The 25,181-nt window shown below is 44.2% G+C and overlaps 1 protein-coding gene across 3 annotated transcripts; it reads left to right on the top strand.

The window, feature by feature from the left end:
* The first annotated feature begins 5,670 nt into the window (after positions 1-5,670).
* RAC2 (Rac family small GTPase 2) lies at positions 5,671-25,069 on the top strand. Of its 3 annotated transcripts, XR_008597648.1 has the most exons (8): positions 5,693-5,824; positions 10,006-10,077; positions 11,544-11,661; positions 15,529-15,591; positions 17,264-17,423; positions 21,900-22,032; positions 23,151-23,201; positions 24,571-25,069. XR_008597648.1 is itself a non-coding variant. In XM_054989014.1 (7 exons), exons 1-6 carry the CDS (start codon positions 5,790-5,792, stop codon positions 22,028-22,030), a joined length of 579 nt encoding a protein of 192 aa, XP_054844989.1. In that variant the 5' UTR covers positions 5,671-5,789; the 3' UTR covers positions 22,031-22,032; positions 24,571-25,069. The 3 variants fall into 3 exon arrangements, 2 of the variants coding, with proteins under 2 accessions (XP_054844989.1, XP_054844988.1); XM_054989014.1 differs by lacking the exon at positions 23,151-23,201 and having other exon boundaries at positions 5,671-5,824; XM_054989013.1 differs by lacking the exon at positions 23,151-23,201 and having other exon boundaries at positions 24,575-25,069.
* Positions 25,070-25,181: the final 112 nt, after the last annotated feature.

The following is a 25,181-nucleotide window of genomic DNA, read 5'->3' as shown; positions in this document are numbered from 1 at the left end:
TTTGAAAAATTTTTTATTGGGTTAGAATCCATTATTTTTACATTTACATTCAATTTTCCCCAATTTTTCATCTCTAACCCCCTCCCTTCCCCCCCCCTTTTGTTGACTTCCAACAGCTTTCCGACCCTTTGTCCCCTTTCTCTTACTTCTATTAGATTCCTCTATCTAAAACAAATATATATTCTCCATTAATCTAAGCAGTACACCCTTAGCTATTTTTAACTTTGTATACCCAAACTGTAAGTCTTTGTTTCCATCTTAGATAAACAATTTATCCCATTTTTCAATTTCAAATATTTCTATATATCATGAACCATGTAAATCATACATTCATTTAAATCAAACAATTTGACTTATTCTCTATATATTACTCATTCCATCTTTTTGTAATAATTCTGTATACCTCTCATCACATAGTCAATCACTTTAACTCATCTATATCTTCAGACATTCAGTTTGGTACATTTTACAGATCTTACCAAAAAAAGAAAATATTGTTAGTTAATCAATCCTTATATTTAATCCTTATAGTTAATTATTTTCTATCTATATTCTGATTGTTGACCTATATATATCTATATATATATCAATCTATTAGTCTAACTGCTTATTAATTCACATTTATCACTTCTCCCCCCGGTAAAGTCCCCCCCCTCTACTTCAGTACTTCAGTAGCTCTCAAACTGCCACAGTTTTCCCCCCACCTCCCATTTCTTCTCCAGGTATTGTTTCAGCTTCTCCCAGTCTGTGTTAAACTGCCCTGAGTCCAGATCTCTCAGTTTTCTTGTCATCTTATCCATTTCAGCCATGTACAGCAATTTGTAAATCCAGTCTTCAATAGTTGGCACTTCTTGCACTTTCCATTTTTGCGCATACAAAAGTCTAGCTGCTGCTGTCATGTAAAATATCAACGTCCTGTGTTGAGCTGGAATTCCCTCCATTCCCAAATTCAGTAGCAGGAGTTCTGGGTTCTTATTAATTTGAAATTGTAAAATTTCACTCATTTCTCTTATTATTTCCCCCCAGTACTGCCTGGCTACCTCACACGACCACCACATATGATAGAGGGAGCCCTCATGCTTCTTACATTTCCAGCATTTATTAGAAGTGTTCAAACATTTCAAGGACATTCCAATTAAAAATGCCATAGGGTATATAAACGCCAATTTACAAAGATATAACATCAACAAAAATCCAATACAGAGTTGAAGAAATGCTGAAACAGAGCATAAGCAATCCCAAGACTGACATAAAACAACATGGAACTACCCAGTAGGGTCATACTTGAAGCAACAGATAGAACATACTGGTGAAGTCTATGGCCCCTATATCTTTTTGAAGACCACTTCCCTACAGTAAAGCCCTCCTATCTAAGTAAAAAGGTCCTCTTGGATAATTCAGTTGTGCATAGTTTGCAGAAGGCCAGGAGAGTGGGAGCTTTCCTGACCTCTTCAGGCAGGCCATTCCGCAGGGCAGGGGCCATCACAGAGGATGCCCGTGTACAGGGTGGCACCTGCAGGAGACCCTGTTCAGATGAGAGAAGCTACCGTGGAGGAACATAGGGAGAGAAGCTGTCCTGTAGGTATGCTGGACCAAGGTCATGAAGAGCTTTGTATGTGATAGCCAATATCTTGAACTGAGCCAGTAACGGATAGATAGCCAACGGAGTGATTGCAGGATGGAAGTAATATTTGTGCTCCTGCTCAATCCCAATAACAGCCAAGCTGCAGCATTGCACACCAACCGGAGTCCCCTCATTGACTTAGATAGGAGATCTATGTATAGTGCATTACAATAGTCAAGTCTTACTGTTACCATAGCATGGATCTAAGTGGCCAAATCAGCTGTCAAGGTAGGAAGCCTTCTTCCAGGCTAGAGTAAGTATGTTATTATCCCCACACGATTGCCCTGTGAGGTGGGTGGGGCTGAGAGAGCTTCTAGAAGCTGTGACTGACCCAAGGCCACCCAGCTGGCTTCAAGCAGAAGAGTGGGGAATCAAACCTGGCTCTCCGGATTAGAGTCCCTCGCTCTTCCGCTACACCAAACTGGCTCTGAAGCAGCATCTGCCCATTAGCAAGTGTAAGCAAAACCTTTGCCTCTTTCTCGTCTATCTAATACTTCCCTGAATATCTGCTTTTTCTCCCTTATTTCCCCACTGCCATTGTAGCCCAAGAAATCAGACAGCGAGGTGCCAAAATAAATGATCAAATGGGAAGGTTTCCAACCATTCCAAAATGCTGAACGTAATTTGGTAGAGATTGCAGCATTTACCATATTTATGAAAGAGTGTTTGGGGAGGTGGGGGCGGGGATCTTGGGTATTAAATTTCCAGTTGCACATCTCTGGTACCCACTGAGTGCCATGGTAACAAAAAACACTCATCTTACAGTTCTGCAGCTGATGGACTAGAGGAAGTTCTAAAGTGGAGTGGTATGCATATTTTTATTTTATTTATTTATAGTCTGCCTTTCTTGCTGAGACTCAAGGTACAAGTCGCTATGATCGATGGCTGGGACATTTAGGGAGACATACAATAGGGTAAGGCTTGCAGAAATTTGAAAAGAAACAGAGATCCGATGTACAGCTGAATACAATGCCGAACCAAAATGTAAAGAGATTGACAGGCCGTATTACATGATGCGGAACAGTTCACTCAACATACTGTAAGGATCTGCCAAGCAACTTTTAAAAAGACTCCACTGTAAGGAGTCAAAGCACTTTATTGAAAAGCTGCTAGTATCAGGCACTTACTCCATCATTGCCAGGAATGACATTCACATACAAGCATCAAACATATATAGGATTTCAGAGCGCGGGCAAATGAGCGCAGGCAAATTCTAAGATCCTACCCCACCCCCCCACCCCCCCGCCGGATCTAATGGCCAGCTAAGTTGAAAGGGAAAACAGCTAAGCAGGAAAACAGCAGAACTGATGCACGGGACTGTCATGGTCATGGCAGCTGGGTAGCTGGGCAGGCGCCTTTTCCCAGACTAAGGAGAGAGGCCCTGGTGCATTTCAGAGGATCAACGTGATAGCGGCAGGAACAAATGCCTCCCTTGCATAGTTTCACATCGCGGGTTCAAGAGACAAAGCGAGTCAAGTTTGCAGGCCAGTAAGAGAATAACATTCAACCATAGCTATAACCCGAAGCATTTAACTACAAGCATGATGGCAGGGGGTTGCTGGGTATGACAGGTGATGTACCTGACACATACCTGCAACAACAGAGAGTGTTGCCAGCTCCAGTTTGGGAAAGTACTGGAGATTTGGAGGGTAGAGCCAGGGGAGGGTGGGGTTTGGGGAGGGGAGAGACCTCAGAAGGGTATAATGCCATATATTTCACCCTCCAATGCAGCCATTTTCTCCAGAGTAACTGATCTCTGTGGCCTGGGGATCAGTTGTAATTCTGGGAGATCTTCAGCCACCACCTGGAGGTTGGCAACCCTGGCAGTAGACAGTACACCGTAGTATAGTCTACAGTCCCATCCCTTTACTAAAGCATCTCTCTGAACCTTCTCCTTACAGCATAAACCTATTACCTCTGTAAAAAAAAGCCCTGCTGAATAATTCGGTTTTGCATAATTTAGTTTGACAAAGATAAATAAATGAAGGCTGATGGAAAACACCTTTTGAGAAGAGACTCAGAGAAAAACTGTAGGTGAAAGATCTTGACAGCTCACAGGAAGAGAGATCTGCAGTCAGAGAATATAGATATCACAATGATACGGGCAATTTAGCAATTACTTTTTGTGAGGTGTAATAATAGTGATTACAGAGCCTTCTTCTGAGAAGCTGAGGATATTGTGGAAAGAGACGTCACCCTCAGGTTGTCTAGGGACACTCAGCCCTCCACAGGTGCAAAATTACCTGCATTCAGTTCTGTAGCCAACACCTGCTAGACCTGTAACCCCCTGTATTAACTCCCATTGTCTGATAATTACTTGGTATGATAAGAGGCAACTGTTATAATTAATCATACAATAATTTAATGTTGGCAGAGCTGAGTAATGAGTAACAGAGCAGTTCTTTGAATTATCAGATGATAGCTGCAATTATCACAAGAATAATTAATTCCTTGTTAAATAGATAGGCAGATTTTTGCTCTTAAAAGAGAGAAGTGGCACGCTTCAACCTGGGCAAGGAAGGCCTGGTTTCAACACAGTGTGGGCCTGGTGAGGCTAGAGAGCTGACCCATGGGCCTTTGCCCTCACACAGTGACTCCTTTAAACTGGGCGGGAGCACTTTGTGTGCCACACAGCTATTTTGCACAAGTGGGGCGACCTTGGTTAGTAATTATATGGGAGACCTCCAATGAAGACCAGGGTTGCAGCGGCTGGCAATGGCAAAGCACCTCTGAACATCTCTTGTTCAGTCAGTCTTGGGGAGTCAAACTAGCAGAGTGTTAATTTGTATCCCAACCACACAGCTTATCAGGGTAGATTTTAAAATGTGTTTTATTAATTAAAATATTTATATCCTGCCATTCCTTGTGGCTCAAGATGGCTTACAAATCTTAATTTAAAACATTACAATTTAAAAGCAATAAACCAATCCCCCCCCATAACCCTCCTCCTTTGCGTAGTGAGAGCAACAGAGAAAGGCTTGCAGGGATCCTACCATTTCCTTTGGTCTAATTACTCCCTATTAATTATCTGGTACATTCGGCCGTAAAATCACAAAGAGTGCCCCTGCTGATGTGTCAGGAAATGATAAAAGGAAGAGTTGTGCTGTTTGTCCTGGTTAGAATGGAGGTGTTTTATTATGGAACCTGCTAATTGAAGGATGCACCTAAAGAGTGTGTGATAGGGATGGGTGGAATGAGTCAGTTTTAATGTGCTCTTCCCTTGCCTCCAGATTCACTTCTGATAATAGATCCAGAGGACTTCGCCATGTTAGTCTGTAGTTGCAAAATAGTAGAGTCCAGTAGCATCTTTAAGACTCATCAACTTTATTGTAGCATAAGCTTTCGAGAACTACAGCTCTCTTCATCAGGGCATCTTCACTACTTCTGATAATGGCATAGTATTCATTGTGATAGTTATGAGATGTTGAAGGACAGAGTTAAGGTGCATAAGTGGTGTAAATCGAGAGAGAGAGGGTCACTCTGGATCTGAGAGAGATAAGAGCATTCAATTATGGGTTCCTCAGATGGTTCAAGAGGAAAAGGAAAATTATTCTTTTTCTTAAGAATATAAATTAAAATGTATAAACTTTCACTCCTTTTCAGTCTCCTTTTCATGGGAAATCCGTGTTCTGTGTTAGAAGGAAATGCCTCTTTTGTAAATCTTCACTGTGGCATCCGAGAGGGTACGAAGCCAAAGCCATAACTCCCCCAAGCATTATTTTCTCACTCAACTGAAGCGCCAGGAAAGAGGAGAGCCCCTTCATTCTGTGCCCCCCTCCCATCTGCTCTTCTCGTGGTGCTTCCTGGGTGGAAGCTGCATAGCCAGCTCCTTCCAAACTGTCCAAACCCTTGGAGTCACAGAATGTGATGAAAGGAAATGCTTAGCCATCTGGGGCATGCAAAGATAGAAATATCTCTCAAACCGCACGCTTGCATGCCCCTCCCCTCCAGCAAACAGTCAGGGCTGCCTGGGGGTGGGGGAAGGGACTGGTGAACGGGTTGAGAAACATGCTCTCTTCCCTTTCCTCCCAGCCCACAACCTGCTGTTCAATTCAGCTTCGGTTTTGACATAACTGTACCGCACTTTCCACCATCCGCTTTCGTGAGCCGTCATTTTTTCCCCCCAAGACTTGCTGGACCCCCTCTGCCCCGCCAGGCCGCAGACATGCAAGCCATCAAATGTGTGGTGGTGGGAGATGGGTACGTACCGTTCATTTGAGGGGAAAGGGGGAACTCTTTCTTACAAGACCTTCTTCTGATGCCCCATCAACTCTATGTTCAGAAAGGATGTACAAGTGTGAGAGGGAACTGGCTCGCATCAAGGGTGGGGACGTTAGGTTTTTTAGTATGCAGCATGAACTTAGCCATTTTCAGCTAGACAAATTCTAGCCCAGATGGGTTGTTATTTCTGTGTTGCATCTTCCGGCATAGCTATTGATGATGGAGTCAGGGACTTTGTGTATAAGAGTGTAAACTGCCAGCTGCTGAGTTGGAGATGGTGTCTTTCTTTAAGACTTCTTGGGCAGGGTGTGTGCAGTATCAGTTGTGTGGAATGCTTCCCTGATCCAGAACATTTAGAAAATGGATGCAGTCAATGTGCTGATGGGTGACAGTCCTAGGATTATGCAGCCTTTTCTCAAATTAATTTGGCTTGAAGACATGACTTTTGTGCTTGTGGTCTCATGTTTGGGTCATGCTTTCTCTGCATTGATTATTTGAGGGAAGGAATGCATGTGACTATTCCCAGATAAAGCTTTGTATGGGAAGGTCAGAAAATATTTACTTTCAAGAGGCCCGGATCTTTTGAGCCACAGAGGTCCAAGACACCTGTGATCTCTGGGATGTAAGGAGAGTGATCTTTGTAACCTTCAATAAATGAGGGATTGGCAACTAGAGGCTAAGCGTGCCCATCAGAGCGATGGCATTTAGCCCCACAGCTCAGGAGAGAAAGGGGGGCATGGAGTGGCTTTTAGAGTTGCCAAGACACTGCCATGTAGGGAAAGGAGAAGAAGGTTTTGGCTCACCACTCAGATACCCGCCAGTATGGTGTAATGGTGAGAGTGTCAGACTAGGATCTGGGAGACCCAGGTTTGAATCCCTGCTCTGCCGTGGAAGCTTGCTGGGTAACCCTGGGCCAGTCTCAGCCTAGTCTACCTCACAGGGTTGTCATGAGGATGAGATGGTGGAGAGGAAAACATTATAAGTCACTTTGGGGATCCGTTGGAAAGAAAGCGAGAGAATCATTTTCTTAAAATGGCCACCCAGTTGATGACATACGCAGATGTCACCAACCATAGCTCATTGACTAAAGCACTACAAAATGGGAGCCGTCTTTGGCTGGAGTTATTTATACGGAGCTTAAGAACAAGCAAACTTTTGCGATGCCAAGCTCTCTTGCACAAAGTACCGTCTGCCCCCTTCTTCCTGAGGAAGAGCTCTGGGTAGCTCAAAATAGTATTTATTTTCCATAAATAGAATATGGCATTAGAAAACCCTGCTATGGGCAAGACTTGCAGTCCTTTGTGTGAGTTTACATACATGTAAGAAGAACTATGAGTCTGATGAGGCTCGTTTTTTAGTAAATATGCATAGGGCTGCAGACGTACCTTTAGGTCAGGGTCTGTACAGGAAAATGCCGAAGGCAGCACTGCAACAGCGAGGAGGAGAAGGAGAAGCAAGAAGGCTGGCTTTGAGCTGAGCCTCCAGGGGTTAAGTTGGTCCCCTTTGTTCTGCAACGGTGTCACAAGGGCCAGTCAGTATCTGAAGAGCAGATGATGGCGTTGGGAGACTCTGAACCCTGGCAGGCCCTTCTTCTTAAATGTGGCCAGGGAAGAAGTCTATAAGCATGTGTAAATGTGCATGCACACGCACACACACACACACACTCACAATTCAAATAAGAGGAAGCACCACGGGAGCATTATTTCATGCAGGTGGAAGTGGGCAGGGAGAAGAAGCAAAACAACACCTACCCAAATCAATTTCTGTTATTTGCCGGAAAAGTATAATATGCATCTGAATGGCAGCCCAATAGGCTTGCCCACCTATTAACTGTGTTCACCCACCCTCCGTGAATCTTCCTGATTTGACTGGCATGTTTACCTGATGCTGTTGGGTCATACTTGCAGGTGTTTAGGAGGCAAGAACTGAAACTGGACCGCCAGCTCATCAGAAACAATGTCCTAGCCTGCTCTTGTGCTTTTTGCAGGAGTTTAATGTGCAATAATCATTAGGTGAAACTTTTTATTCCCTGCTAAGATCTGCATATCAAACTGCTAACGTTCAGGGCCCTGCTGAAAAGGTGCCTTTCATAATTTGAAGTGGCTTGTACTTGATATGTAATCTTTAATCCCACCCTTCCTCCAAAGAGCTCAGGTAGCACACATTGTTCTTCTCTTCTGTTTTATCTTCACAACAGTCCTGTGAGAGAGTGACTGACCTTATTTAATGAGCTTCAAAGCTAAGTGGTAGAAAAGAGCAAGAGTCCAGTAGCACCTATTAGACTAACCAAATTTGTGGTAGGGTATGAGCTTTCGTGAGTCACAGCTCACTTCTTCAGATACTAGATAGCTAAGCGGGGATTTGAACCTGGATCTCCCAGCTCCTATGTGATGCTCAGGCCACTATACCACATTGGCTCTCTAATGGAATCTTACCATTGTCATACGTCTTCCATCCATCCCTGCCAATTCCACTGTGCTGTTCCGGTCATTGTTTAATTTGTTTTTAATGATGGAAGCAGAGAGGCTCTTCAGGACTTCAACAAGCTTACAAATTCTCCTATACAGCCACCTGGTCTATTTGTGGGCAGAACTTAGTCGTCCATTAGACATTTGCAAATTACTGCAGTGCTGACCACTTTCTAATATCAACTTACCAAAAATAAAGGGAATATGATTGCTTTCCCCAACATTCGTTTTGAATGATAGCACTTACCGAAGGTGCTCCCAGGGGATGGGGAGATGGGAACTACTTTTAATTGTAGCTTCTTGATAACAGCAGCTACCACATGGCTATCCATCACAGATCACAATGGCTAATTTCATGGGATGAAACGCTGTCTGAATTGGGGCCTGACTTGCTTTCATCCATCACAGGACACAATGACACAGGGTTACACAGCACTAGTATAATTTGATTGGCAATTTTCTGTTTCTCTGAGTGTGGCCATTTGGGTGGTGGCCAATATCAGGCAATCAAGGCTATCAAATAGACACAGGAGGACAGTCTCTTCCCCTCTCTGTGTCTTCATGATGACCTGTCAGGAATGAGTCCAGCCTGACAGGGGATAAGATGCAGAGGTTAACTTATCACCTGTCATGTGACAGCTACCTGTTAAAACTCATCATGTGACTTCACCCTCACGTTACAAGCTTGTCATGTCTGCTGTGTGCCACAAGAGAGGTGAGGGTGACTTGAGAAACTACCCAGAGAAAAGTGAAGGATGATGAAACTTGGAATTCCTGTTTGGAAATGCCAAAATTGGTGTCATCTAAAATTGAAAAAAAAAATCCTTTGAGCAGTGTTGCTCTTGGGTGACGTTCCAGCCAACTTAACTGAGAAAGAGGAGTATTATGAACAGTTCTTGACATGTTGGTTTAAGCATCCTTTTCATATATGACTGCAGTGGCTCAGGAGGAGGTGCTTCCCTTTGGCCTCGTCCCATGTTGTCATGATAATAACTGCAAGTTCAGAACCACGCAGGTGAGGCCAACTGCATGAGCACTTGCTGTCAGATTGGTGCCCTCTCTTCCAGTTGCAATCAGGTGGAAGGGATTTGCACATGGTTCTGGGCTTGCAAATATTTAATGGGGAAGCATGGGAAGAACTCATGGGAAATTGGCATCCACCATTCTGCTCTAACAGCATAAGGTATGTCTGGATTTAGGAATGTCATCTCTGGTCACTTTGGGGGGTTCCTGCCACAGGCTATCTACTCAACAGCATACAAGCCCGGTGATAATTCAAGATGTGTAGCCATGTTAATCTGCGCAGCAAAATAAAGCAAGAATCCAGTGGATCTTCAGATCTGATGAAGTGTTCTGAACTTCTGATTCATGAAAGCTTAAGTGGAAGAAATTCTGTTAAACCTCTAAGATGCCACTGGATTCGTGCTTTGTTTTAGTTTAAAACTAGGACATTTTCACTTGTAAAGCTGGTAACACTGGCCAGCATTGTGTTTGTGTTTGGGGAAAACACTGATTTTCTTAGGAAAAGATGACTGATAAATACAGTGAGCAAAAGAATGAATGAAGATGATGTCTTTTCTTGCTCTCTTGCTAGCACTGGGTACCTAGAACTTGTGGGAGATTCCTGCTTTCATTCTGTCCTTCCATCCTGTTGTACCTGAGCAGTACCATGTGTCTTTCTCTTTTCTTCAGAGCTGTGGGTAAAACCTGCCTCCTAATCAGCTATACCACCAATGCCTTCCCAGGAGAATACATCCCCACTGTGTGAGTATGATGCAAGGAAGAGTAGAGGATTTTGAGCATGTGAATGAATGAATTGATTTGACAACCTATTTTTTCCCAAACAGAATTTACCTTTGTTGTATAAAGAATTAGGGTGATGGCGAGGCCTGATAAGACAAGAAAATGCAGTCTTGTTCTCCTTATGTGAACCCCAATGGGAAATACATGGATTGGGATAAGCAAGAAAGTTCTGTCTATGCTGCAGTCTATGCCTATTGTAATGATATAGTTAGATATGCAACTGTGATCAGGGAAATGATTTAATGTAAATTAGGTGTATCCCTAGGTGTGCTGGCTTACTACATGCTGGGGGCTTTTATGTGGGGAGGGGGCAGTAAAAATATAAGTTATACCCAGTTTACCTGCAAAGAGTTGCAGCTCAGTATTCTACCACCTCAGTCTGAATTCTACATAAGTGTGTACAGCAACTACGGGCCAAACCACAAGTGACAAAAGGCACAGGTTGGACACTTGTCAGCTTCTCTCAAGTTTTGATGGGAAATGTAGGCAGCTTGGCGGAATGTTGGACAAGTGACAGTTGAAAAGTCCATTGGACAGCAGTTGGAGAGCCAAGCTGCAAGATCAGGATGCCTACATTTCCCATCAAAACTTGAGGGAAGCTGACAAGTGTCCAACCTGTGTCATTCGTCACTTGTAGCTTGGCCCTGAGAGATATTAGTACTGAATCACAGGGATATTACTGCAAACACTACAATCTGAGAGGCTCTTTGTGATCACAGGACAGTTATTTCTGTCCATTTTAGAGAGCAACTAGTGTAGACATGTGACTACAGTCAGATTTGCAGAGGTGAAAGGGCGCAGAAAGTTATCAAGCCAATTTCCAAGCCAGAAGCAGGGACAGCTTGTGGCCAAGAAACAAGCCTAGCTGCCCAGCTTGGACTAGGCCACAGTGAAGATGATGACAGGCACAAGATTGCTCATTATAACGTCCTCTCCCCTCACTGGCACCTGGGTCTGAGCTGAGAATCCCCTGCAGGGATGTCAGTGCTTATGAGACTCGGCTCAACTTGCTCCTGGCTACCGTTGTCCCACTGGGAATTTTCAGAGTAAGTTAAAGGGCCAGTCTGGCCTTGGGCAGAAGCTTCTGCACTTTACTTTCTCCCTCCCTGCATACATATGGTAAGAACATATAACCAAGACCCAGTACTATTCTGGAAGATGGCTCAGGATGTCAGCATCACTGCAGAAATCACGTGCTGAACTAGAAATGGTATACCCACACACACCCGGCAATAACTGAGTGGACATGCCCTTGATCAACAGTTATTTGCCATTTAAAGGGCATAGAAATATAATGTAAATGTGCCATTTAAAGGGTATTTATCCTTCCTTCTACTGTGTGTGAGGAAAACAGTGTGTGACAGAGAGGCTTCCATCCATATGCCTCATATTCAGATTTTAGGAACTGACACTTACCTGTATTACAGATTTGATAATTACTCCGCCAATGTGATGGTTGACAGCAAACCTGTAAATCTTGGGTTATGGGATACAGCTGGCCAGGAGGATTATGACCGCTTGAGGCCACTCTCCTATCCTCAGACGGTGGGTCCCTTAATTTGAGGAATTTCCTTTTTGGCTGCTTGTACGTGTTTTTCATGGGATTTTGACTCCTGTCTACATGTTCAGTGTACTGTGTACTATGATGGGATGTAAGAGCTGTTTGGTTCATTTATCCATCTCTAATATGCCTAGAGACCACCCCTGCCCCCCAGTTCCTCATCTCCACTTCATAAATTATATTGGAACAACTTCTCTTCCTCGGAAAAGCTATTCTCATGTTAGAGATTCATTACCCTTGACTGTGGGGACTAGAAAGTATCTGGACTTCAATTTTATTTAACAATAGAGAACCGAGAGAAAAAAACCACAAGAAGAGCAAAAAGACAGGATCCCAAGTTGATTGCCTTTGAACAGTGATGGCTGGCAACAATTTTATGCCCAAGGCAAAGAAAAAGGCACCTTCCATGATGGTAAAAACATACATTAAATAATCAGTAATTTGCTGCCCTTTAATGGTATCCCAAACTCTGCCTCCATAGGCAACCTGCTTCACCCTACCAAAAAGTAGGGCCAGCCCTGCCTTTGAAGAGCAATAACATCAGCCTCTATTGCCCCAAGCAAGATGTTGATCAAAATGCCTCGGGCTTTTCAGGATTTTTATTCTGCACGAACAACACTTATTCAAGAACAACATGAGTCTTGGCTCATGTTTTTCATTTTGGGGTGCTGTCACCTTTTCCCCTCTGCAGATGCAGAGGAGGCCAGAACATCTCTGCTTTTAACCACAGAGCGGAAGAGACAATTTCAGTGGGCGTAGCTCTTTTTTTTTTTTCATGACAAGCTCCACTAGTTAAAAGTTTCGACTGTGAATGGCATAGTGCTAAGGCCAGCAGGAATCAGAGGACAAGAAAAAAGGGAAGTTGTCAGTTCTTCAGACTGAGATCTAATGTTAGGGGATTTCATGTGTACTCAGAAATACCAAGTGAGGAAACAGAGACATCTTGCATTAATAAAGCAAAGTATCATTTCTTACAGTTAGTATCATTTCTTACAGATTATCTTAAATCGGAATCCACAGTTCGGAAAGGAGAAGTAGAAAGTGACAAACATGTTAGTGTGTGTGTATTTAAAAATCACACAGAATCCCATGTGTTCAGTATAAATACGTGTGTAGAAATAGCTCAGGTTACAACTTTTAAGTACACTGACAAAAGGCTGAAACTGCTTCTACCTGTTCCTACCCTGGTCCTACATTAGGACAAACATGGAATCCTGTCCGCTAACATAAGGGTAGGAGGAGGATAGAAAAAAGGACAAAAGCAGAGATGAAATGAGAGTGACTTCCAATGCAAACCTAAGCTACTTCACTCTAAACCCATTGAAATCAATGGGCTTACTCTGGAGTAGACATGAGCACGAACAGAAATAAAACAAACATGGTGTTTGTTGTTCATTGCCATCCACGAACAATGAACAACGAACATTGACGAACATGACCTGTTAATGAACATGTTCATTGTTCGTGGGGTCCAGCAGGCCCTCCTCCAGCCATCAAGATCCCTACCACACCACTCCCAGAAACCCTACCTGAGCAGGCAGCAGGAAAGGTACCAATAATAAATAATAGCTTGGCTCCAGAGCCAAGCAGTAGCTCTGGAACTTGAAGAGGTAGATCCCTATCCCACCACACACAAAGAAAATTCAAGCTCCAATGCACTCTCCCTCTCTCTCTCTCAAAATGCCATCAGCAACTGTCTGTCCTTCACTGTCTGCAAAACCAGAGCTGGGAGTCCCCCTCCCCCCTGCTCTTTGCTTCCTTGTAACAAATTTGGAGCTCCATACTTGAAAGGAAGACGTGCCTATCAAGCTAAATTGGGCTTAGATTGGGGTTTCCAGGGCAACAGCAGAAGTTCAGACAGAGTTCAGGCAGTCCCTGCCTCTGGTTGCCAAGGGAATTAATTGCAGGTGCCAGATTGTCTGGCTTGATGAACAGCAACGAACAATGCTTGCAACAACCACCTGTTTGTTTAGAATGGGGCCTCATGAACAGCTTGTTCGCGAACAGCTGATTGGGCTGTTCGTGGCTTTTTAAAGTTTGTATTGCTGTTCGTGCCCATCTCTAGTCTGGAGTAACTCTGTTTAGGATTGATTGGTATATTTATAGCAGGCCTGCATAACTGGGGACTCACCAAACTGGCCACAACCCACCGACTATGTATTGCAGTCTGCCAGGTAGTTGACTGACTCCACCCCACTCAGTGTTTGCAATCTCAGGCAGTAAAGCTGGGAAATTCACTGAGACAGTGATAGGCTTCCATATGGGCAAAATTCAGCTTGGTTGGTCACATCTAAATGTAATGGACATGCTGTCTGAGTTGTGACTTGGCCACCCCAAGGAACAGCTAAGAAAGGGAAACATGATGCTAACTCCATAAATCCTAGAACTTTGGCAGAGACCCAGGTCACCTAGTCCAGCTCCCAACCCAATGCAAGAAATCTGGACTAGAGCATTCCCAACCACTTCTGCTTTTTCAGCGAAGAAGAGTCCAGCTAAAATCTGTCCTCCTATATGTTAAGCCAAATAGATCTTACTTTGCCTTGTAGACCAGCAGCGAATGAGTCCTCATCCCCTTCCATGTGACAGCCCTTCGGGTATTTGAAAAACATGATTATGTCAACCCTCCATTTTTTCTTCTATAGAGTAAAAATATTGAGTGGGAGCAGGACAGGAATATGAGTCCAGGTGGCTTCTAAAGATTTCTCTGTGTGGAACAGCAGGTTGGGAGAGCCTGACCCTTTGAGCGGAAATACACATTGCAAATTACCTGGGGATTTTATGCAGGCTGTTCTTGCTCAGTGCACGTACATGCTGGGAGCAAATTGGGAGCTACCTTTGTGTGATTGCATCTGCAAGTGATTCCAGAGGGCAAAGCACCAATTCAGCTCTGCTTTCACTGCAAGAACAAGTACTATAGGCTCCTTTGACTTACCAATTTGCATTTCTTTAAGGTGTGAGAAAGTGTCAAGTTCTGCATTTCAATGAATGGAGGTGGAAGTGGAGGAAACTGGGGATTCGGCAGTTGTAAACAGCCTGGGGTACTTTTAGCAGTTGAGGAGGAACTGATATCGAATGCCAGAATGTATTCATGTGGAACAAATTGAAGTGTGACTATGTGAGTGAGTGCATGGGAAGCTGGAGGTGGAGCACATGAAATGAGGTTCACTTGAGTGTCCCTAGGTACTTCATAACATGTATTTCCTTCCACCCTTTGTCACCTAGAGTTTTTTGCCATTCTCCGCCACACTGTTGACTTTGTCTTTACACTGACGCAAAGTCTTTAATTCCCATTGAAACTTGAGCTGTTTTGCTGTATTGCTCAGTCTCTTTGATATTTCAGTGCAGTCTCTCATGTTTAATGTATTATTTCTTGTATTTGCCATTGCTAAAGGACATGCTAAAGTTAAGCAGTTTTAAGCCCCATTAATTTCCGTAAAGCAGATTATTGATGTTCCCATTGAAATCGATGAGAGTGAAAAGCGTTTCACTGGATCATGGCCTAAATTTGTAATCCACTGAAGAACTACCTGAGTGTATCAGTGTTCGCTTGGCATTGGGTTTAACAACTATACGTATTATGTTTGATTTATGTGATTGGATGCAGAGTTTATGGTTAAGAAAGGGTTTGTATTTCTATCTTGTTATTACGGGTATTAATAATACTAACTTCATATGCAGGGTTGTTGTCAAGAGGGCCTCTAAGCCACAAAGTGTGTGAAGTGCTTTGAGACTTGGTCAAAGCTTTGCATAAATACAAGTTATTATGGTGTCGTAAATTACATTTCATAATTCTGGAGCAGCACGACCTCACAATGTGATTTCCAAATGTCTTTTTTGTCTAATTCATGCAGGACGTCTTCCTCATCTGCTTCTCTCTTGTCAGCCCTGCATCTTACGAAAATGTTCGTGCCAAGGTGAGAGCATCCTGCTGTTTGTGCAATGAAGGGGAAAGTACATCACAGTCGAAGGGCCTTGCTTACGGTGGCAACCAGCAGGAGAAACTTTCCAAGGAAGCTTATCTGGTAACATGGTGACATCTCTTCCAAGGCACACCAGAAGTGACATTGTATGAGGCTAATACTAGTGTGTTGTCCTTCACAGAGATGCCACTTCTAGGTGGCACAGGAAGTGATGTCGTCACATCACCAGTGCCCAGTGATTCCCTACCCCCCATTTCCTCGGGGAGCTGAAGCTGCTTTCTACTGTAAGCCATGGCCATGAGCAGAAAGGGGCTGGCTTGTGTCCGGAAGGGACAGAGCTCCCATGGCACATCTGATACAAAATGTTCCTGTTGCTTACCCTACAAGCACATGCTGAAGGACTTTGTAATGTATAACAAGGCCTTGTAGATTGTCACTCTGAGGAGCAGCTACAGCACGAAAATCGTACCGGTATAATTTAGACAGATTGAACCGATGGTTTGGAATTACACGTGTGACCCTCAGGCTCATGTTCTCCCTTCTCACCTCACCCCCTCCCAAACTTTTTTCATGGCAAACCATAATCTAGGAGTGGCAAATTATGGTTTGCATTTGCCATTCAAACCAGACTGCCGTTTTTGTTTGGAGATGAAGTACCTAATAATATCCTCTGAGTGAATTTGCTCCCCCGGTTTTACTTTTTCAGGCTGTATTGTTGTAAACAGTATCCCCAGCATACAGCTAGTTACTGCTTACAGCTTACTTTCTGTAAATGAAAAGGCACCAAGGGTAGAAAACAACACTTGAGATCTATGCACTGTGCCATTGGGTAGTTGTTCTACCCCATATTGGGGTAAAGGGAGTAAACACATTGCCCAAAGTACAAAACATTAAAAATAATTAATTTTAGATGCTTGTAGATGTTTTTCTTTAAAACTCATGGAAGTTTGCTAGGTCATTGTCAGAAGCATAATTTGTTCATTTTTTTAAAGTATAGCAATGGTGTGAATTTTTCATAGGGAAACCAGATCTCCTGCTTCAGCGGGAGACCTCCCACCTCCTGTAGCTCTGCTTGCTACCACTTAGTTAGTTGGTAGTGAGAAAATGCTGAGGGAAAGGGTGGGGGTGATCAGCATCACACTGACACCATGATGTTGCTTACAGCATGATTTTAAAGTGACACCATTGTGTTGGGTGATGTTCTAGCATTTGTCCAAAATTCTATGGTTAAACCATAGAGTTTTGGATGAATGCTAGAGTATCACCCCTACGTGATGACATCACTTCTGGATTGTGCCAGAAGTGACATCACTGGATCACTAGCAATGCCATGATGTCACAGGTGAGCCCTCCCCCCAATAAATCACCCACAGGAGATCAGCCTCAGGCTGTGATAGATAAAAATGGATCCTCCATATTCTGGAGCAGGGTGTCTCTGATTTGTAGGTACTAGGCATGAAATATAATCTCTATCAGGCCTTGTTTGTGAGCTTCTGTTTTCTTGTTGCTGGGAGACAGAATCCTAGCAGTGGCCTGACCAAAGAGCAGTTCTTATCTTCCAGAAAGCATTAGCTAGGTAGACTACACTGATATAAAGGGCAGGCCATTTTCATTTTTATGTCAGAATTTTTGTCTCACTGCTTCAAAATCTCAAACTTTTCTCTAGTGGTTTCCGGAAGTACGACATCACTGTCCTAGCACCCCCATGATCCTTGTGGGCACTAAACTAGATCTCCGAGATGACAAGGACACCATAGAGAAGCTCAAGGAGAAGAAGTTGGCGCCCATTACTTACCCACAAGGCCTTGCGCTGGCCAAAGAGATTGGTATGTGACTATGTGGGAGGGGGAGGATGGCGAAAATGTCTAAATTCCCCTGTTTCCATTACAACTGTGGTATCCCATCTCACTCAAACAGAGCACATGCCACCAGCATCCCTCCTACTCCTTCGGGCTTGCAAATGCGCGGCTCCCTGCAGTAGTGCAAGGAGGCTGGTTTTGTTTGGTTTGCTGGCTTGGGAATGTTGCAGGCGATGATCCAGCCCAGAGATCTCCTCCATTTTCCTCCCCTCAACTGGCCTGCACTTCAGCCTTGAGTCTTAGTATAGAAGTGTATTCTGTTGTTTTGGCAGAAACTTGAGCATTCTTATATGACAACAGAGGAGCTGCGACATCACATAGGGAGGTGAATGCGTATCAGCTACATTGGGGAGGGGAGCGGAGAGGAAGCTGCTGCTCAGCTCACACAAATCCACGGTCTTTCACCTCAAGTGGCAAGCAGACCCTGACAGAGTCCCACCTGCTGCCTGCAAAGTTCTTTTGACTGCTCCTTACTGACTCTATTTCCCTAACACTGTGAGAACTAAGGCTCCAATTCCTAGTTGCCTTCCTCCATCCCTTCCATGGCTCTCTGCATCCATAACAAGAGGAAGAACTGGGCCTGTGAAATCTGTCAGTTGAAACCCTTTGCTGCAACCACAGTTTCCTTTTCCTGCCATGTGATCTGAGTCTAGCTAGAAATGGTTGCAGCTCTGCTGAAGCCCTTTTGTTGAGGATCTTTTCTGCGTTGTGCAGGCACTCGTTTTCCCTGTGTGGAATAGGTTGTCCTTCCTTTTTCAGCACAGTTCCCAGATCTAAATGGGAAGGGGGGCTGTGGGATACATGAGTGAGAAGGTACTGTGTTTTCAGATAGTAGTTGGGTGGTTGCCTCTAATGGCAGGTTTGGGAGCGGGGGGCAGGGGGGGGCGAGGTGGGGTAGCAGTGCTTCTTGTCCCATTCACTGCCAGCCAGCTGTCAATTTGCCACATGCTCACTGTTGTCCCTGTCTAGGAGTCAGAAGAGATAACTAACCCACCTTATCTGCTTGCACCCTTTAAAAGTGGTGGCAGAGTTTGGCTACCCTTTCTGGTTGCTTGTTGCCAGGACAACCAAAATGGTGGAAGAACTCTAGAGATAGGAAGAAATCTTGCGAGAGTTCAGGAAGCCCTATAGAGCATATGAGGCTTGCCACACTATTTTTAAAGAAAATAGATAAGGGGGGGGGGGGGTTATCTCCTCTGATTCTCAGATGGGAGCAGCAACAGGAACAGTAAAGCATGGGGGGGGGGCGGTGAGAGCATAGAGACTACTGCAGCAAAAACCTTCGAGCTACCATTGGAGAGTTCTTGGAAATACGTGTGTACCTGCTGTTTGTCTCCTATTTAGTCAACTTGATGTCCTCCCCATAGTCTGGTTAAGATTTTAAAATGTGCGATCTCATTGGTCTTTAGATGTAGATTGTGATGCATGACTGCAACTTTTTAAAGAGGAGGAGCTGCTAGGGGAGATATTCTGATGGGTAATATTTTGAGACAGGCATCTGTTAACTACTTTGTTATACAAGAGACTACATAGATATATTTAGGACTATCATTATTATTAACGAAATTTTTACACCCACCTTTCTGCCTTCTCAGGGCCATGAAGGCAGTTAGCAAATTTAAAATATACAAATTAAAAAATCATCTTACAAGCCATTAAAACCAACACATAAATACATTGTTAAAATAATTTAAAACCAGAATTTAAAATGAATACAAAAGATAAAAACAACTAGGGAGAGATAGGAAGGCTCACTGAAGGAATGCCAAGCAAAACAAAAAAGTCTTTAATGTCTGGTGGAAGATGGCAACAGAAGGGGACAGGCGATCATCCCCAGGGAGGGAGTTCCACAGTTTTGGTGCCACTACTGAGAAGGTCGTCTCCCAGGTTGCCACCTACCTAATCTTGGAAGGTGGGGCACCCGAAACAGGAACTTGGGAAATGACCATAGTGTTCGGGGAGGTTCATAAGGCAGTAGGCAGTTCTTCAGGTATGTTTGTCCCAAATCATATAGGATTTTAAAGGTCAGCACCAACACCTTGAATTGTGTCCAGAAACAGATTGGGAGCCAGCCGAGATGGACCCAGACTGGAGCAATATGGTCCCTATGACCCACTCCAGTCAATATCCTGACTGCAGCATTCTGCATCAATTAAAGTTTCCAAACAGTTTTCAAGGGCATCCCCACATAGAGTGCATTGCAGTAATCCAATCTAACCAGGGCGTGCACTACAATGGCCAGATCTTTCCTGCCCAGGAAAGGTAACAACTGGCTAACCACTCAGTATAGCTCCATATCTCACTAGCCTGTTATTTGCCTTCTCCTGAAACTTAGTTTAAACTTTCAGTAAAGGGATTGTTCACTTTAATACGAGAGAATGCCTATTTGATAGTGATTGTCATGCACCACCACATCAAAATATATGATGTGTGCAAAACTGTCTTCTTTCTGACTAGCTAGTTTTGCAAGTGCAAGTGGAGATGAACATGGTGTGCCATTAGATGTATAACACTACCATTTATATTATGGAATTGTATAGTAGAGAGAGAAATGCTCTATGTACCTTTGCTTAATTTTTTTAATTGGTTCTTAAATTAGTTCTGCACTAGCTGGCAAGTCAGTGCCTGAATTAAGAGTTGTTCATTTTTGTATGAGATCTTTCTTTTTGGCCTGAACAAACATTTAAGAATGTTTTATTATACCATCTCCTCCTGAATTTGTCCTAATCTGTGTAATATTCCACCCAATGGATAGATAGCTGTCTACTGCCGTATCTTAAGGAAAATTTGTATTTTATTTATTTAGAAAATGTACATGCAAAACAAGTCATAAAAAGTCACAGCATGAAAACAAGCCAGAGGCATAAAAACAGAGTAAATCAATATTCAGCAGCTTAAAATGATATTCTTTAAAAAGTCCTTGGAGTAGTAGGCTTTTAAACATCTTTAAAATATGTGATCCTTCAGCTAAAAGCTTAGGTAAAAGGAAATATTTTGGCCTGGCACCTAAAGGTGAGCAAGAGGGAGGGCAATTCAGAGGTGAGGTGCCACCACTGAAAAAGCCTTGCTTCTGGTTGCTGCTCCTAGTACAGTTCCCAGGCAAATCAAAGTAAGTTTTAGAAGAGATCAGCCTTAAAGTAGTTGTTAGAAACAGTACTTTATTTAAATAAAAACAACTTCAATTTTCCATTCATATTTTAAAGTCTTTTAAAAATAGCATGTATTTAGGGATGTTATCCAATTGATTGCAAACATTAACATAAGTTATCTAAGTGAGACTTTGATATTATAGCTGAAGCCACGCAATAGGGGCTGTGAGTCAAGGACTTCTAGGAAACTAGTAACAAAGCTCATTGGCGGGGTGGGGGGGGTGGGGGGTGGAATCCTGGATAGGTAAAGGGAGGGTAGGCATTGCTGCCTGCTCCATGTCTAATCCAAGCAGATGAAGGGGGGCAGGCATTGCCTCCTGCACCGTGCTTCATCCCAGCCAGGTGAAGCTGGGGGGTGGGCATTGCCACCTGCTCCACTCCTGATTCCAGCCGGGTGAAGAGGGGTTGGAAATTGCCTCCTGCTCTGTGCCTGATCTCAGCTGGGTGAAGGTGGGGGTGGGCATTGCCACATGCTTCACTCCTGATCCCAGCCAGGTGAAGGTGGGGTCCAAGCACTGCCACCTGCTCCATGCCTGATCCCGGCCAGGTGAAGGGGAGCGAGCATTGTCTCCTGCTCTGTACCTGATTCTATCTCGGTGAAGGGGGACAGGCATTGCCACCTGCTTCGCTCCTGGTCCCAGCTGGTTGATGGGGGTGGGTGGGCATTGCCACCTGCTCTGCTCCTGATCCCAGCTGGGTTAAGGGGGGTGGGCATTGCCACCTGCTTTGCTCCTGATCCCAGTTGGATGAAGGCAGGGAATGGGCATTGCCACCTGCTCCTCACCTGATCCCAGCTGGCTGAAGGAGGGAGGGCTTTGCCACGTAGTCTGCTCCTGATCGCAGCATAGTGAAGCTGGGGGGCAGGCATTGCCACCTGCTCTGCTCCTGATCGCAGCTGGGTGAAGGTGGGAGGCAGGCATTGCCACCTGCTCCGCTCCTTATCGCAGCTGATCCCACCTGGGTGAAGGTGGGGGGCGGACATTGCCACTTCCTCTGCAGCGAGGTGATCCCAGCCTGGACTTCCTTCCGCAGCATGCTCTCGGAGGGTCCGGCTGCCTCTTCTGGGCTTCCCTCCATGGCAACGCCCTCTGAAGGTGCACCAGGGTAGGAAGTGAGTTGTCTGGAACACAGTTTGCCTTTTATGTAGAAGGGTTTGCTTCTTTTGGATTGCAAAATGTCTGCAGGCTTACATAGACTCTCAGGAATGACCCAGGTGAGAAACTGCTGTTGCAAGGCCTCAAGGGAATCTTCTGCAGTCCCTGCTCCTCTAGGTAATGGCTTTTTGTACTTGCAGATGCAGTGAAATACCTTGAATGCTCAGCACTGACACAGCGCGGCCTGAAAACGGTCTTTGACGAGGCAATACGGGCAGTTCTTTGTCCACAACCCACAAAGACAAAGAAAAGGGGATGCAGGATCCTCTAAGGGTAAGTAGAATCTGCATCTGAAATTTGGTCTATGCCAGTCAGATTCTTCACCGCAGAACCTCAAAACCTATAAAGCTGACCTCTTCAGCCACACAGTGCTTCCAGTTTTCTTAATGCTGCATTTGCCCGGGCTCCTTTTTACCACTGTTATTTGGGGGACTCTACAATGGAAGAGTTTCCTTCGTAGGCTTCCCTAAAGATGTCCTGGAATAGCTGATATGGTTTGATGATCCAGTTGTAGAGGTTTGAAACTTCTTCTAACCCTTCCCAAATGATTAAAATCAGCTGGTAAGATTTACTTCTTTTACACCTCGCCTTTCTCCCCAATGAGGATTCAAAATAGCTGACATTGTTCTCTTCTCCTCCATTTTACCCTCACAACAACCTTGTGAAGTAGGCTAAGTTGAGATTATGTGCCTGGCCCCAGTGAGTCACCACGGCAAAATGGGGATTCGAACCTGGACCTCCTAGATCCTTGTCCAATACTCTGACCACTACCCCACAGTGGCTCACAAGCAACCATGTGGTGGCGTCACCATGTGCCCAGACTGCAATTTTACCCACATATTTCCTATATCATTACAGTGAGTAAAAAATATATGAGTCGAGGTGCAAGTTGAGCATGCTGTAGAACATGTGCTATCCCTCGCCAGACTGCACAGATACCCTCAAGTCACGTTATCTGCACTCCATTTAATATGGTCATATGAATGAGACTTCAGTTAAATGTATATGAGTGATTACAGGAATCAAGATTCAGTCCTCTAATAATTAGAAATGTACATTTTAAATAGTTTCAGAAGCATCATCTGTTTCTATTATATTCATCATTATTCTCATATGTTTTCCCCCCATATCTGTTGGTTTCAGTAGAAAATATTTCCAGTTGCAATTCCTCCTCCCCCGCATCCAATTTGTCTGAAATATTCAAGGCTTTTACCCCTCACCCACAAGGTCCTCCTTCCATTATTTGAGACAGATAGAAAAAAGGGTCCTCATTTCATAGGCAATTAAAAGCAAAACACAGTTCCCGCTGCAAATTGTTTTCCATCCCATGTGGATAAAATTCTTAGGATTTAGGATGCCTCAACTAAAGAATCTTTCCCGTCAAATTTCAGACAAGAGCAAAGATCCCAAGTGGTTAAAGGAAAAACATAAGGCAATTAAAGGTAAAAGACATGGAAACTAATGGCATTTGGTGGTATTTCCATTTGCTTTTGATACCCTAGTGAATATAACAAATTGCCTTTTTCTAGTTCATTTTTAACAGCCTGGAAATAACAGCACATTCCTACTAATAATGGGTCATCAAAACATAGCAGATCATACGACTGTCAGTAGTTAGCTAATCAACCTGTGTAGACTGGGAGAATAATGAAAGTATAGGCTGAGGCCTGAGGCAGAAAACTTATGTCAGAGCTATACTTTTCCAAACTACTGGTAGGGGCTCATGAGGTTTAATGCTCTTCCATACAAGAATGTTCCCTATACAGAAAACTAACATCCCAAGGAGAAGTTTAGGCTAGAATCTCTTCTCCCTTCCATCTTTGTGAAGGGAATTTCTTAGTATGGAGGAACAGTTTCCATCTACAGTCTGAAGTGCTGTAGCCCAGACATAGTTTTACTCAGGGCTTTTTTTCTGGGAAAAGAGGTGGTGGAACTCAGTGGGTTGTCCTCGGAGAAAATGTTCACATGGCTGGTGGCCCTGCCCCCTGATCTCCAGACAGAGGGGAGTTTAGATTGCCCTCTGCGCCGCTCTAAACTCCCCTCTGTCTGGAGATCAGGGGGCGGGGCCACCAGCCATGTGACCATTTTCAAGAGGTTCCAGAACTCTGGGCCAAGCTACACATGACAAATGACACTTGAACGGCAAGTGTATTTCTTCCTGTTCACTTGCCCTCCACTCAATCCACTTGCCGTTCAAGTGTCATTCGTCATGTGTAGCTTGGCCCTAAGTTCCACTGCATTCCAGCTGAAAAAAAGCCCTGGTTCTACTATATCAGTGGGAACTAGTTATAGAGAAGGATAGGGGTGGAAAGCTGAACTGTTCTGAAATTTAAAGCTGACTTTAAGCAGTTGCTAAGAAGCATGTGGCTGGCAGAATCAGATTTGGGGGGGTTCAGCATGGTGGCGTTACTGTGAAATTAAGGCCCCCTGCTGAATGTTCACTTTATATCACCACAATATCTTTTTCAAGCTTACTATGAAACATAGTAACCCTCTAGTTCTCTCTTCTCTGGGAGAAAGTTTTCCTGGACCTTTCCAGTTAGGGTTGTAAGTTCCTGAGATCTCCCAGAAATACAACTGATCTCCAGCTGATAGAGATCAGTTCCCCTGGAGAAAATGGCTGCTTTGGAAGGTGGGCTCAATGGAATTATACCCCACTGAAGTCCCTCCCCAAGCCCCTCCCTCTCCAGCTTCCAATCCCCAAATCTTGGAGCTGGGGACCCTATTTCCACTGCACAAGAGAGGTGGGGTTATAGCATAGAACACCTTGTTATGAACATTCTCAACACATCAACTCTTTTTGTTTATCAGACAGATTTCAAACTCTTCCCTCTTGCCTCCTGGATGGAACTTTCTCTGGGCTTTGCTGGTGAGACACGCTGAAGGTTTTGTTGCTGTTCTCCTGTACCTTTGAAAGCCGAACTAGACAAGATGCTGGAAGATTGAGAGTCGAAGCTTCCTGCATCAGAGGCAACGAAGTCTATATCTGGCAAAGGGAGCTTTGACTCTCAAAATCTTGTACCCCGAACAGGTTGTCTATATGTTTCCCTCAACAGATCAAACAGTGGATCTGAGGGGCAGTTTGAGGTCAGGAAAGTGGCTGGTGGAACATGTGGACCCTGTCTGAATTGGGGACCTCCCCCTCCCCCAAATGCTATTTACCAATTTTAAAAAAATCCCTTTTGGAGACCCATTCATTGATTTCCTGCTGTCTCATCTAGTTGACCTCTCAGCACGTTGTTCTTTGAAATCTCTCTGTCCTGGATCATAATTAATATATAGCACATAAGGTTCAATAAATGCACTCTGTTCCCACCACCAGTGTCTTGTGGCTGCTTCTGTAGAACTTTGATACAGAAAGGGATTTCCCAGGGCTGGATTGCTCAGGGGCATATCTGCTACCTAGCTAGAAAGCCTAAGGG

The sequence above is a fragment of the Eublepharis macularius genome, chromosome 9 (assembly GCF_028583425.1).
Source record: "Eublepharis macularius isolate TG4126 chromosome 9, MPM_Emac_v1.0, whole genome shotgun sequence".
Lineage (NCBI taxonomy): Eukaryota > Metazoa > Chordata > Lepidosauria > Squamata > Eublepharidae > Eublepharis > Eublepharis macularius.
Note: the sequence above shows the minus strand (reverse complement) of the source record. Positions and strands in the feature narration are given on the sequence as shown.

Excerpts from the sequence above, each read along its gene's own strand:
- RAC2 (XM_054989014.1), top strand. The coding sequence starts at position 5,790 with ATGCAAGCCATCAAATGTGTGGTGGTGGGAGATGG. Across the intron at positions 10,078-11,543 it reads GGAGAATACATCCCCACTGT|ATTTGATAATTACTCCGCCA; the intron begins GTGAGTATGATG and ends CCTGTATTACAG. Across the intron at positions 17,424-21,899 it reads TGCGCTGGCCAAAGAGATTG|ATGCAGTGAAATACCTTGAA; the intron begins GTATGTGACTAT and ends TTGTACTTGCAG.